At 43.6% G+C, this 15,137-nt stretch overlaps 1 protein-coding gene across 1 annotated transcript; it reads left to right on the forward strand.

The window, feature by feature from the left end:
• Positions 1-11,176: 11,176 nt before the first annotated feature.
• LOC124676335 (COP9 signalosome complex subunit 8-like) lies at positions 11,177-14,766 on the forward strand. The gene is made up of 5 exons (XM_047212414.1): positions 11,177-11,341; positions 11,454-11,530; positions 11,644-11,825; positions 12,805-12,912; positions 14,370-14,766. The coding sequence occupies exons 1-5, from the start codon at positions 11,258-11,260 to the stop codon at positions 14,507-14,509; spliced, it is 591 nt and encodes a 196-aa protein (XP_047068370.1). The 5' UTR covers positions 11,177-11,257; the 3' UTR covers positions 14,510-14,766.
• Positions 14,767-15,137: the final 371 nt, after the last annotated feature.

The raw sequence follows: 15,137 nt of genomic DNA on the forward strand, positions 1-15,137 counted from the left end.
CAAAGGGTTAACCGTATTGTGTGGAAGATGATTATTTGCAAGAAAACAAGTAAAGAACAAGTATTGCAGAGCAGATATGTATTTCAAGTATAAAAGAATGGACCGGGGTCCACAGCTCACTAGAGGTGTCTCTCCCATAAGATAAAAACATGTTGGGTGAACAAATTACAATCGGGCAATTGACAAATAGAGAGGGCATAACAATGCACATACATGTCATGATAAGTACAGTGAGATTTAATTGGGCATTACGACAAAGTACATAGACCGCCATCCAGCTCGCATCTATGCCTAAAAAGTCCACCTTCGAAGTTATCATCCAATCCCCCTCCAGTATTAAGTTGCAAAGCAACAGACAATTGCATTAAGTATGGTGCGTAATGTAATCAACAACTACATCCTTAGACATAGCATCAATGTTTTATCCCTAGTGGCAACAAGCACAACACAACCTTAGGGGTTTTCGTCACTCCCCGGATATCAATGGAGGCATGAACCCACTATCGAGCATAAATACTCCCTCTTGGAGTTACTAGCATCAACTTGGCCGAGCCTCTACTAATAACGGAGAGCATGCAAGATCATAAACAACACATAGGTAATAACTTGATAATTAACATAACATGGTATTCTCTATCCATCGGATCCCGACAAACACAACATATAGCATTACGGATAGATGATCTTGATCATGTTAGGCAGCTCACAAGATCCAACAATGAAGCACAATGAGGAGAAGACAACCATCTAGCTACCGCTATGGACCCATAGTCCAGGGGTGAACTACTCACTCATCACTCCGGAGGCGACCATGGCGGTGAAGAATCCTCCGGGAGATGAATCCCCTCTTCGGCGGGGTGCCGGAGGAGATCTCCGTAATCCCCCGAGATGGGATTGGCGGCGGCGGCGTCTCCGGAAGGTTTTCCGTATCGTGGTTCTTCGTATCGGGGGTTTCGCGACGGAGGCTATAAGTAGGCGGAAGGGCAGAGTCGGAGGGCCGACGAGGGGCCCACACCATAGGCGGCGCGGGCCCCCTCCGGCCACGCGGCCCTATGGTGGCGGCGCCTCGTCGCCCCACTTCGTATCCCTTTCGGTCTTCCGGAAGCTTCGTGGCAAAATAGGACCCCGGGCGTTGATTTCGTCCAATTCCGAGAATATTTCGTTACTAGGATTTCTGAAACCAAAAACAGCGAGAAAACAAAGAATCGGCTCTTCGGCATCTTGTTAATAGGTTAGTTCCGTAAAATGCACGAATATGACATAAAGTGTGCATAAAACATGTAGATATCATCAATAATGTGGCATGGAACATAAGAAATTATCGATACGTCGGAGACGTATCAACAACCTCACTGTTACGTTGGGGCAAAGTTCTGTGATTGTGTTGTGCAGGTTCCACGTTGGCGCCGGAATCCCTGGTGTTGCGCCGCACTACATTCCGCCGCCATCAACCTTCGACGTGCTTCTTGACTCCTACTGGTTCGATTAAACCTTGGTTTCTTACTGAGGGAAACTTGCTGCTGTGCGCATCACACCTTCCTCTTGGGGTTCCCAACGGACGTGTCAACTACACGCATCACGCCACCTTGTGGTGAGGGCCCCTCCTGGCCCCACTTAGTCATCCCTTCCACTCATTCTACTCTCTCTCCCGAAAAAATTCGTACCAGTTTGTTCTCGCTCGCGTTTTTGCTCAAGAGCTCAGGATTTCTCGATCTCTTTGCTCAGCCCAGATTTCTGTCTGAAATTTGGCACATTTGCTCTCCGGTATGTGACTCCTCCGATTATCCAAATAGAATTTTGTTTGGTTGAGTATATCTTGAGTATTTTGCTGCGGTAGGTGACATGTTAAGTGAGCTTGCATGCTTGTTCTAAGTTGTAAAAACTAGTTTTGATGCATGTTTAGTATGCTACCAAGTTCCTATAGTAGTTTCCCTCATTTATATGTCTCAAAACCAACTTTTATAATGATTGTTGAAAAATTTCAGAAAAGGAAGATGCATCACCACACCCTTGGAGAAGTGTTCGAGAGGGATACGACAAGGGCGGGAAGGCCCTCAAGGGTAGCCACTCGAGTTAGGCGATCCTATGATGAGGACGTCATTGCACCGAGCTTCGAAGTTGAAGAGGATAATGGAGTTCCTAATGCTTCATCCTTTCCATGCTATGACTTTTTGCGTAATGCAGGGCTACTTGATGACTTCTTGTTCCTCATCAATAATGTGGGCTTATCTACCTATATGGAAGATGAGAATGGTCAATTCTACAGGCTAATTAAAATCTTTGTTGAAAGCTTTAAATTCAACAACTCATCCTTCTCACCATCAGTTAAATTTAGGATTTATGACAGGCCTGTTACTATGAAGTTGAAGGATTTTTGTGCTGCATTGGATATTACTCCTATAGGTACAGCGAAGAAGATCGAGAACAGTCCCAAAGCTTTGACGGAACTCTATCGAGAAGTTACCAACGATGATGACGCACCATTCAGCGCGACAAGATAAGGAACATTCAACTCCTCGCCATTAGATATTTCACTTACTATCTTGCTACTAGCATTCTTGGTAGGGAGAACACTAGCAACATCTCTAGTTATCATCTTGCTTTTCTTGTTGCTGCACATACTGGAAGTACACCTTATCATCTTGGTGCTCTCATTGCTCGTCGCTTAGCTAATAAGGGACCTATTTTTGGAGGAATTGTTTCCTCACGTATTGTTGCATATCTAGATCTTCCTCTTGATCCTATTGATGAGAAATTAACTCCTATTAGGTTTGATATTGCTGCTATGAAGAGTCACCAATTTGTCACAACCGACTCTAGTTTAGAAAATATTGTCTATAAAATGTTGTTTATTGACGGGGATGAGAGGGAAATCCCTTTGCCGCAGGCCGATTTGTTCAGTGTTTGCAGGAGACCGTGGTCGCGCTCCAAGGAGGAGATGGATGAGCAGCTGAGGATACGAGGTTTCCACCAGTAGCATGACTCCGAGGACACCGAGCCCTCCAACAGGTACACTGTCACGTATCCTGGTGCATCTTCCAGCACATACCAAGAACAGGATCCTTCTTCATCATACTACGGAGGTGCCACCTCATGGGCACCGTGGGATTGATCTCCACTTGGGCCAAAAGCCTAAGCTTGGGGGGAGGTATGCTGGCATCACTCATTCATTGCATATTACAATTGCCGGATAATTGTGCATACTTGTTTCGCTTCTTAAGGTGGCCTCTAATAAGAGGAGGATGATATTTGGGAAAGTGCTGTCTAAAAACAGATTCTGGACTGATACTAAAAAAAATCCTAAAAACATCCAGAACGTTATTTTGCGAAGCCAATTTTTGTGAATGTTTCCCAGGTTATTATCTAACTTTCATTAGTTGAGCACTTTTCGAGTTGGACAGCGGAAGATTTTCGTAAAAAATGATTACTATACTGCTATCAAGTTTGACGAATTTCTGCTACTTTGTGTTTATGTGACTCTTTTAGTTTTCATTTTCTTGTTTTTGCTTTGTTTCTTTCCTAAAATACAAAAGGACCAAAAATATTTCTGTTGTTTCTCTTTACCATTTGTTTATTTTGGTTTCTTGTTCCTATTTTGCTTTATTTACTATCGTTGGTTTGCTATGAGAAAATCCAAAAAGATTTTGCTTTGTTTGCCTGTTTCCTTTTGTTCTTGTTTCCAATTTGAAAACACCAAAAATATTTGTTGTTCTTCTTTGGTTTTGTAAAGTTTATTGTGGACTTCAGCGGTCTTCGGTGGCTGGAGCTTGGTTTTCATTTCATATTATTCAAGCTACACAAGTGAAAGGCAATAATGACGATCTACGACAACTCGACTGTGGTGAGAGGCTGGTATGAACTCTATTTGTTTTCATTTTTGTACATATACTCATCCATGTGAGCATGCTTAGTTGGTTCATGTGAGGTATATGTCATTTAATGAAAGTCTAGTAGTTCATGATCTCTCATGTTTAGGTCCAATTTGTTAATATGAGTAGCATGTCATAAATATTTGCTTGCATTGGTTTATTCATAGATATGTATGATATTGTGGTATCCTCCTCTGAATAATTCATTTGAATCGACTTGGCATATGCTCACGCATGCATATGACTGAACAAAAGTCAATTAAGCCTCGATGATTTACTTTGCCTCAGAGTTCTTGTATCACTTTTATGCCTCCGTTAATTTATTTTGTCGCAAGCATGATTATGACAGTTATTGCTCTCTTGGTTGTCGCTTCCCAGTCTATTGCTAGCCTTCACTTGTACTGAGCGGGAATGCTGCTCGTGCTTCCAAACCCCTGAAAACCAAGTTATTCCAAAGTGTCCACCATAAATACCTATGCATGGCATTTCAAACCATTCCAAGTAAATTCTCATGTGCTACCTTTAAACCTTCAAAATACTTCCAATTTGTGTCAACGTTTTATAGCTCATGAGGAAGTATGTGGTGTTTTATCTTTCAACCTTGTCATTTACTCTTGACAGACTTTCACCAATGGACTAGTGGCACATCCGCTTATCCAATAATTTTGCAAAAAGAGCTGGCAACGGGGTTCCCAACCCCAATTAATTAACTTTCATCAATAATTCTCTTCACATGTTTTGCCCTGATTTATCAGTAAGCAACTTAATTTGCAAATAGACACTCCTCCATGGTATGTGAATGTTGGAAGGCACCCGAGGATTCGGTTAGCCATGGCTTGTGTAAGCAAAGGTTGGGGGAGTGTCATCCATAATGAAACTAAAGTACATGTGTAAACAAAAGAGAAGAGGGATGATTTACCTTGCTGGTAGAGATAACGTCCTTCATGGGAGCCGCTCTTGAAAGTCTGGTTGACGAGGTAGTTAGAGTGCCCACTACCATTCGTTGACAACAACAAACACCTCTCAAAACAATTTTACTTCTGTTTTAAAAATGAAAAGCTTTAGTGCATGTTAATCCCTGCTTCCCTCTGTGAAGGGCCAATATTTTACTTTTATGTTGAGTCACCATCCTTTCTTTGAGCACCTTCTTGAGAGCACAACTGTCATTCTTAGTATAATATGCTTGTCCCAAAATATAGTTAACTGTGGTATAGCTTTGATGCTTTTATCTTTGATAATCTTTACTTCTAGTCTTTCCATGAATTTCAGAGGTGCCTGGGCATTTATGTTTTGCTGTACAAATACGGGCAAGCGAGATACCACTTTATCATATCTTTTTATGAACATTGCAATCTTGCTAATAGACATGATTCATGATGCTTATTATTAATTTGTTGGTATCTTTTTCATGATTGACATAGCTATTAGATGACTTTATTTGCATGTATCTTATTACGAATTGCCTGAGTACTTGTCCATATCATGAGAATATTTACATCATATGAACAAATGTGTTCGTGAAAGTTCTTTTATTGCACTCAGTTGTTAACTGAATTGCTTGCGGACAAGCAATAAGCTAAGCTTGGGGGAGTTGATACGTCCAAAACGTATCTACTTTTCCGAACACTTTTGCTATTGTTTTGCCTCTAATTTGTGTATTTTGGATACAACTAACACGGACTAACGCTGTTTTCAGCGAGAATTGCCCTGGTGTCCTATTTTTGTGCAGAAACTCAACTTTCAGGAAAATCCCCGGGAATAATTGCAATGGGCCTATTTTCATAGAAGATGGACGGAGCCAGAAGACGAGACGGAGGGGGGCCACGAGGCGCCCACGCTACAAGGCGGCGCGGTGGGCCCCTGGGCCACGCCGGCTTATGGTGGCGGCGCCTCGGCCAGCCTCCGACGCTCCCCTCTGGACTACTTAAGCCCTCTGACCTAAAAACGCGAGGGGGTTCGACGAAATTGCCAGAAGACATCCAGAACTCCGCCGCCATCGCGAAACTCCGTCTCGGGACCAGAAACTCCGTTCTGGCACCTTGCCGGGACGGGGAATTGGAGGAGATCATCGCCATCATCACCACCGACGCCTCTCCATCAACCATCCATGCTTCCCCCAACCATGTGTGAGTAATTCCCCCGCTGTAGGCTGAAGGGGATGGTAGGGATTGGATGAGATTGTTCATGTAATAACATAAGATTGTTAGGGCATAGTGCCTAGTATCCGTTGTTGGTACTTTTATGATATTGTTGCAACTTGTTATGCTTAATGCTTGTCACTAGGGCCCGAGTGCCATGATTTCAGATCTGAACATGTTATCGATTCATGATGATATTCATTGCTTTATGATCTTACCTGCAAGTTGTATACACATATTGCTGTCCGGAACCCGAGGCCCCAAAGTGACAGAAATTGGGATAACCGAAGGGGAAGGCGGTGATATGAGGATCACATGTGTTCACGGAGTGTTAATGCTTTGCTCCGGTGCTCTATTAAAAGGAGTACCTTAATTACCAGTAGATTCCCTAGAGGTCCGGCTGCCACCGGCTGGTAGGATAAAAGATGTTGTGCAAGTTTCTCATTGCGAGCACGTACGACTATATACGGAACACATGCCTATGGTTGTTTAGTACTTGGATACTGTTTTATTACTATCTGCAAATGCCCTGCCTTGATTGTTACATGAGTTCTCTTATCCATGCAACGCCCGTTCATCCATCCATGTGCCTACAGTATTTTAATCCTGCTGTTTACTATAATCACTACTGCTGTCTTTGTTACACTACTTCTTATATTTCACTATCGCTACGCTATAAAACCATTGCTACTGATAAACTCTTGCGAGCAAGTCTGTTTCCAGGTGCAGCTGAATTGATAACTCTGCTGTTAAGGCTTACAAATATTCTTTGGCTCCCCTTGTGTCGAATCAATAAATTGGGTTTTACTTCCCTCGAAGATTGTTGCGACCCCCTATACTTGTGGGTCATCAGTCGCCTTATCACTGACAATGTGTTGGTCGCATATGAAAGTGTGCATGCGATGAGGAAGAGGAAGAAAGGAAAAAATCATGTGAATGCAGTCAAGCTAGATATGATGAAAGCATATGATCATGGTTAATGGCATTACTTGCAAGCGATGATGTTGAAACTTGGTTTCAGTGCAGAGTTTGTCAGGCTGATTATGAAGTGTGTGACCTCGGTGAGGTTCACGGTTAGGGCTAATGGGGAATTGCTTCCATATTTTATTCCGACCAAGGCCTCAGGCAGGGAGACCCTATCTCTCCATTATTGTTCTTGCTATGTGCGGAGGGTTTTACTACCTTGCTGAATCTTTTTGGTGGAAATCGTGTTGACAGAGGGTTCGGGTGAGTCCCCGATCGCCATGGATTAACCACTTGTTATTTGCTGACGATAGCCTGATCTTCATGAAGGCAAATGCGGCAAGTGCGAATAAGTTGAATGAGATTTTGGTCATTTACGAGAATTGCTTCGGTCAGTGTGTTAATAGAGAGAAAAGCTCTATTTATTTCAGTCCAAACACACCACACACGCTCCGGCAATCTCTGAATAATTTGATGGGTATAGCAGTGATACGTCTCAAACGTATCTATAATTTCTTATGTTCCATGCTACTTTTATGACAATACTCACATGTTTTATACACACTTTATGTTATTATTATGCATATTCCGGCACTAACCTATTGACAAGATGCTGAAGAGCCAGTTGCTGTTTTCTGCTGTTTTTGGTTTCAGAAATCCTACAAAGGAAATATTCTCGGAATTGGACGAAATCAACGCCCAGGGTCTTATATTTCCACGGAGCTTCCAGAAGACCGAAGAGCATACGAAGCGGGGCCACGAGGTGCCGTAACCATAGGGCGGCGCGGCCAAGGAGGGGCCCGCGCCAGCCTATGGTGTGGGCCCCTCGTCAGCCCTCCGACGCTGCCCTTCCGCCTACTTATACCCTCCGTCGCGAAAACCCTATTACCGAGAGCCACGATACGGAAATAGTTCCAGAGACGTCGCCGCTGCCAATCCCATCTCGGGGGATTCAGGAGATCGCCTCCGGCACCCTGCCGGAGAGGGGAATCATCTCCCGAGGACTCTACATCACCATGATCGCCTCCGGACTGATGTGTGAGTAGTTAATCCTTGGACTATGGGTCCATAGCAGTAGCTAGATGGTTGTCTTCTCCTCATTGTGCTATCATGTTAGATCTTGTGAGCTGCCTATCATGATCAAGATCGTCTATTTGTAATGCTACATGTTGTGTTTGTTGGGATCCGATGAATATGGAATACTATCTCAAGTTGATTATCAATCTATCATATGTGTTGTTTATGATCTTGCATGCTCTCCGTTGCTAGTAGAGGCTCCGGCCAAGTTGATACTTGTAACTCCAAGAGGGAGTATTTATGCTCGATAGTGGGTTCATGCCTCCATTGAATGCTGGGACGGTGACGGAAAGTTCTAAGGTTGTGGATGTGTTGTTGCCACTAGGGATAAAACATCAATGCTTTGTCTAAGGATATTTGTGTTGATTACATTGTGCACCATACTTAATGCAATTGTCCATTGTTTGCAACTTAATCTTCGGAAGGGGTGCGAGATGCTAACCCGAAGGTGGACTTTTTAGGCATAGATGCATCTCTGGATAGCGGTCTATATACTTTGTCGTAATGCCCAATTAAATCTCATATTACTCATCATGATATGTATGTGCATTGTTATGCCCTCTTTATTTGTCAATTGCCCAACTGTAATTTGTTCACCCAACATGCTATTTCTTATTGGAGAGACACCATTAGTGAACTGTGGACCCCGGTCCATTCTTTTACATCTGAATACAATCTACTGCAATCAACTCTACTGTTCTTCGCAAACAAACATCATTTTCCACACCATAGGTTTAATCCTTTGTTTACAGCAAGCCGGTGAGATTGACAACCTCACTGTTAAGTTGGGGCAAAGTATTTTGATTGTGTTGTGCAGGTTCCACGTTGGCGCCGGAATCCCTGGTGTTGTGCTACACTACACTCCGTCACCAACAACCTTCACGTGCTCCTTGACTCCCTCTTGGTTCGATAACCTTGGTTTCTTACTGAGGAAAAACTTGCTGCTGTACGCATCACACCTTCCTCTTGGGTTTCCCAATGGGCGTGTGCTTTACGCGTCATCAAGCAGTAGAGGCCTTTAATGAACGATATCTGGGTCTGCCTACGGCTATGGGCCGCATCACTAGTGGTACTTTCGACCACCTAGGGGAAAGGATTCGCAGTAAAATACAAAGTGGTTCGGAGAGGTTGGTGTCGAGTGTTTGGCGGGAGATTTTTCTGAAGTCAGTGATTCAAGCCATTCCTTTATATGCTATGTGCTGCTTCTTGCTCTCTAAAAAAATATGCAAACAGTTGATCTCTTATATGGCAAGGTATTGGTGGAGCAGCTCCATTGATCGGCGTTCTTTACACTGGATTGATGGGGACTCGCTCACAGCACCAAAGAGCAAGGGAGGCATGGGTTTTCGAAATATAGAGATGTTTAATCGAGCTTTACTTGGGAAGCATGGGTGGCGCCCCATCACACACCCGGAATCCCTGTGCGCTCGGGTTCTAAAGACGAAGTACTTCCCTAGAACTGAATTTATGCAAGCCACGGTCCCTACTAGAGCGTCCGCTACGTGGAGGGCCATTGTGGCCGGCAAACAGGCACTGTCTTGTGGCATAATTAAGCGCATCGGTGACGGGATTACAGTGTCCATCTGGAACGATAGGTGGATCCCTGGTTTGACGAGAGATGAAGCCCTCGGTGCGAATTTGGAGAACAAAGAACCTGATGTGCTCGTGATGGTTTCTGATATGATTGATACTGAAAACTGGTCATGGAATTCCGCTCTGGTCAGAAGGAACTTTGTGGCACCGGAGGTAGACGCTATATTAAACATACCACTTAGACGTGATGGTGGGGAGGATTTTTTGGCCTGGAATCTTGATAAGACGGGCACCTACTCTGTGAAATCAACGTACCACTCTCTAATGACGCGGAATGAGCTTGGTACTCTAGCGGAAGGGATGGTTACCGAGACTTCTAACTCTGAAAAACAGATGTGGAATAAGCTATGGAAGCTACGAGTGGTTCCTAAAGTGCGTGTATTTTGGTGGCGTGTACTACGTGGTATATTAACGATAGAAAGCACTCTCCAATATCGGCACATCACACCTCTAGCTCGTTGCAAAGTTTGCCTAGAGGCAAATGAGAATATGATGCATGCGCTCATCTACGTGACCATGCACAAAGATTTTGGATGGAGGCGAAAAGTCTGGTGGACCTTAAAGCTGCGGACCTTCATCCAACTACTCGGAACAAAGATATTCTTTGTGATCCACGGATTGACGAGGGAGATCGCTCTAAGATCATTACGGTGATGTGGGCGATATGGACCTCTAGGAACAATGTTGTTCATGACAAAACAAGTTTAGATCATGTTCAGTCTATGAAGCTGACTCGTGATGCTCTTGCCTTACTGGAGCTCCCTCGTCAGTTTGCAAATACTCTGCTAGGGTTTGGCTGGAAACCACCTGATGATGACTGGATAAAGATTAATACAGATGATGGTATCTCCTTTGATACAAGGATGGGTGGAGCGGGAGGGATTGCTAGATCACCGATCGGCTTCATTGGAGCGTGGAGCAAACCATACCCAGGTATAACAGATCCGTTAATCGCTGAAGCTTTGGCATTGAGGGATGGTGTCATTTTTGCCAAGCTCCGAGGTTTTGCGCGAGTGGTTCTTGAAGTTGATTGCTTGTAGATGGTCAATCTTTGGGACTCGCGCGCTGTTTCGCGCTCAGTAGTAGCGCCAATTCTTTCTGAAGTCAATGGACTAGCCTCGTATTTTCTTTCTTTTTGTATTAAGCATGTAAAGAGAGCAGTCAATGTGCCGGCTCACCTGGTGTGCAAGATATGCATGCGGGCGAGGAGATCACCAGGCTGTTGGATGAACTCAATCCACGACTTCCTCACTACGTCCTGCCGGGCCGATAGTGTTGGAGGGAGTGTGTTTGAATAAAGGCCCGAGATCTTATACGCAAAAAAACTACTAAATAACAACTTTTAGATTGCGATAATAATTATCACTAAATTACTGGATTTTGGCAAACAGCACTGCAAGTTTCAAAAATCAAAACCGAACAAAGCCATCCAAAAGTAATTGGGCTGGTCCAGAAAAAAGTGGCTGGGCCAAGACCGGCAAGATCGATATACACCATCCTATGCTCGGTACTCTCCCCGGAAACAAAGAAGCCAGAACCTGCCCCAATTCCTCGAATCCCAGAGGCCAAAACCCTCCTCCTCCCGTCCCCCACCGCCGGCCATCTCCTCCTCCGCCGATGGATCTCTCCACCGTGAACGCGGCGCTCGCCGCCAAGTCCTACCCCGACCTCGCCCCCATCTGCGACGACCTCTTCCTCCAGGTACGCGCGCACCCCTCTCCTCCGCCCCACCCGCCCGCGCAAGGGTTAGCGACGAAATCGTATCCCCAACTCCCCTCCCCTCCCCTCACGCGTTCCACGAATCGGCTCGCAGGTCGCGTCCCAGGGCGCCGCCACCGACGGCTGGCCCTACGCCGTCCACCTACTCGCCCACCTCTACCTCAACGACCTGTATGTGATTTGCTCCCCCCCCACCCCCCCTGTTTTTCTTAATTTTGCGCGTCCGGATTTGGGTTTCGACCTAGGGTTTATGTGCCAATGTTGCGCGGTCTGGGCGTGAGCAGGAACAGCGCGAGGTTTCTGTGGAAGACGGTGCCTCAGGAGGTGAAGGACGCGCATCCGGAGCTTGCCGCCGTCTGGAAGATTGGCCAGTGCCTCTGGAACCGCGACTACGCCGGCGTCTACACGAACGCACTGGGGTTCGAGTGGGGCCCTGAGATCGCTGATTTTGTGGCCGCCTTCGTAGGTATTTTGCTTGTGCTTTTTACTGTTTAGCATGGTTTATATTTGTTTTCTTCGCTAGTTGCATATTGTAGTGTAGCTTGGATTGCTTGTTTCTATGGAGCTCTGGTATTTTTATTTTGAGGTGAGGGCGGGGAGATGCAGATGAGTGGGTTGTATCGATGGAGTATTCATGGAGAAGATTTATCTGTGTAATTGGGCAAGATCCTAGCTGAATATGAAGGAGACATTGGTAGTAAACAACATGATGCAACAAATGGAAGTAACTACTTTGCTAGTTGTGTAATGTAGTTTAGTTTGGATTGCTTGCTTTGATGGACTTGTGGGAGCTCTGTTTAGTGGTGGGGATGGGGGGCAGGGAGATAAGTGGGTTATCTTTGTAGAGTATTCATGGAGAAGATTTATCTGCAATCGGACAAGATCCTCACTCAATATGAATCCGACACTGCTAGTAGAGGTTTGTTCTACTATGGTCTGGCTGTTGAAGCTTCCTACATATTGAAATATTGGTTCCCATAGATGGCTGTAACACCAGGTTTATGTCTCCAAGTATACACATGGTTTTGAACTTTTGATAGAGCTTAGATAAGAGATTTTTTTTTCCGTGCCTAAATACCGCAGATTTGGACAGTTTGTCTAATTAACAACATGATGCAACAAATGGAACACTTCAATGCATTCTTCGTTTGTTTGGAAAGAACAGTTATGCCAGCTGCAGTCCTTACGTGGCACTGATGTGGTATTTTTAATTGATATAGAGGTTATATGTTCTTTTATGAATCTTTACGCCAATTCCCTGTCCAAAAAGGTTGACTTCTGAACTTATCACGTGGTTGAAATTTCTCTGTTGCTTGCATTGTCATCTGGTCTTGTCTTGAAGTTTACTTGGAACTTTGGAAGTAATGTAGCATTGTTTTTGTTTGTCATTACGTTATTGCCTTACTGGTTAACTCAGAATTTGCACTTTTGTTTGCCATATGTAGAAAGCTACAGAAAGAGGATATTCGAGCTGTTGACTTCTGCATATTCCACAATCAGCGTTGCAGATGTGGCTCACTTCATGGGGATGAGCGAGGAGGATGCTACTAACTGTATGTTTTGAGAACCTGCTAGTTAATAGCGAACTTCCAAGTATTTTTTTTACGTATTGAGCATTCTAACATGTTCAGTTACTTGTTTTGTTTGAAGCATGCACACTGCATTTCTTCATCTTAGAATAGATCTTTCCGTATGAAGTGTTACCCTCATACGTAAAACAAACACTAATTTTGTTACCGAGTGAGGTGATTTCTTACAAAAGGTTAGTTTAGTTGTCTATTGAGTGTTGCTATCCTTGAGTAGCGTGTGTCACTAGCTGCATCATCAAACCTGAGCATATTGAGATGGCTACCTTCCTTCATATTTTATTTGAATACTTCTCTCTGAACGCATATTACTGGCCAGGAGGCCCAGATCCAGTTACCTCTTTCAGAAGTCCTAACCTTCTGATATCTAACTTACATTACGATAACAACAGACCATTCTTATTCTGTCCATCCATCTACTATTTAACCATCTACTGTGTATATATTTTACGTTCCTTTTGGTAGTGATATGATTATGATTTATTTGGATGCGCAAGTGCTCTGCTCCCCATTTAAAATATTGGTAGATTTGGATGTACGACCCCAAGGATTGGCACTTTATCATTTACCACCTCTTTCACTCTGGCATGTTGCCTGGGCCCTGGGACCTTACCTGGCGGTAAATCTTCAAGTGCCAATCTTTGGACTACGAAGTAAATAATGGATACCTGCTTAATTTTATGCAGGCGTAATGTTCTTGTGCTATAAGGTTGCATTTAATACATTGCCCTTGACATGCTGGCTGAAGTTAACAGAGTCGAAATTTTTCGTGTATGGCAACTAAATTCCATTTCAGGCTATCAAAAATGCTGTCCACATTTCTTCCTTGATTGGGCATTGGACATTCACAATGTTGTTTGCTTACCACATTATCGTTTAGAATGAGGATGTTCTAGAGAAGTCAAGTTCACTTTAGAGGATCAATTAAGCAGTGCTGATTTTTTGTTACCCGAATTTCCGAGCCATTGGTGGGCCCCAATCATTATTTATATATTTGTAGTTAAAATCTTCTTTTAGAAACATAGTTAGGAGTAATTTTTTTTCTGAAGTGATAGAATATAATAGCTTATGCCTACACAAATAGTCTTGGATTTTTATACAAAATAGTGAGAGGTATTATTTCAAGATATCCATGTCAACTTGCCGTTAAGAACCACTGTGCAGAGTCAGTGGTCATGTTGGATGCAACCAACTACATTTGTGTTTGCAGTTACACTTGAATTGTCTAGTGCATCCTGTGTTACCATTCCAATTTTACTTGATTAGTTATTCAATTATATTATTGCACAGTTGCTTTTCCTTGATCGATATCACACATATAAAATAGCTATGCACGTGTTTTTCAATTATATATATTGTTGAACAGCTGCTTTTACTTATTTCAGTGCAGCTGATGACAATTGTTTCCTTTTTCCTCGATGCAGATGCCGTGCAAAATGGTTGGAGTCTGGATGCGGCAGCCAAGATGCTTACCGTCACAAAACAAAAGCCGCAGACAAACCAGAAGCTCGATGCAAGCAAACTGCAGCGTTTAACTGAATGTGTTTTCCACCTGGAGCACTGATGTCCTGGCACCAGTTACTTTTTCTACTCTTAAGGCATAGTATTAATCATGCATGGTTACATAATACTGTATGACTAGATTGTGTTTTGGCTGGAAAGGAATCTCAGCCAGTACTTAATACGCTTCTGGGATTGTCTTCTGGTTACCGAGTTTGCCTTTTCTGTTTCATTTCCTTCTTATCACGGCAATTCGTGCAATCAAATGAACACTGAAGCGAGTGATGCTCTGCTTAGTTTGAACCAGAGGTTTGCGACGTCTGTTTTTGTTTTACTACCTCTGAAATATAAGCCTTAGCTTCCTAAAAAGGTCTATATTTTGGAACTGACGTAATAGATCATAATTGATCTAAGATCTGATGGACCTGTCGTTTTTCTTCATTAGTCATATTCCTTGAGCCTTGTTGATACAGTTTTGCCTTTGTTGTTTGCTTGTCGCAATTGGAATTTATATCATGACATTTCTATAAGCGTACATGATGCAACATTTGAAATCAACATATATGTATAGAAAAACGTCTACGCCTATTTTGATTATCCAGAAACAGTGTGTGGGCACAGACGCACCACAGTTTTCACGTGTGTCCTATCCACCCAATCTGGTAGAAGGATCAGGTGCTACATCACTATCC

This window comes from Lolium rigidum, chromosome 7, assembly GCF_022539505.1.
Source record: "Lolium rigidum isolate FL_2022 chromosome 7, APGP_CSIRO_Lrig_0.1, whole genome shotgun sequence".
In the NCBI taxonomy this organism is placed as follows: domain Eukaryota; kingdom Viridiplantae; phylum Streptophyta; class Magnoliopsida; order Poales; family Poaceae; genus Lolium; species Lolium rigidum.

What these genes read in the sequence shown, in the direction of transcription:
- LOC124676335 (XM_047212414.1), top strand. Translation starts at nt 11,258, where the DNA reads ATGGATCTCTCCACCGTGAACGCGGCGCTCGCCGCCAAGTCCTACCCC. An exon ending in TTTTGTGGCCGCCTTCGTAG is followed by an intron (nt 11,826 to 12,804) that starts GTATTTTGCTTG and finishes TGCCATATGTAG; the next exon opens with AAAGCTACAGAAAGAGGATA. An exon ending in CGAGGAGGATGCTACTAACT is followed by an intron (nt 12,913 to 14,369) that starts GTATGTTTTGAG and finishes TCCTCGATGCAG; the next exon opens with ATGCCGTGCAAAATGGTTGG.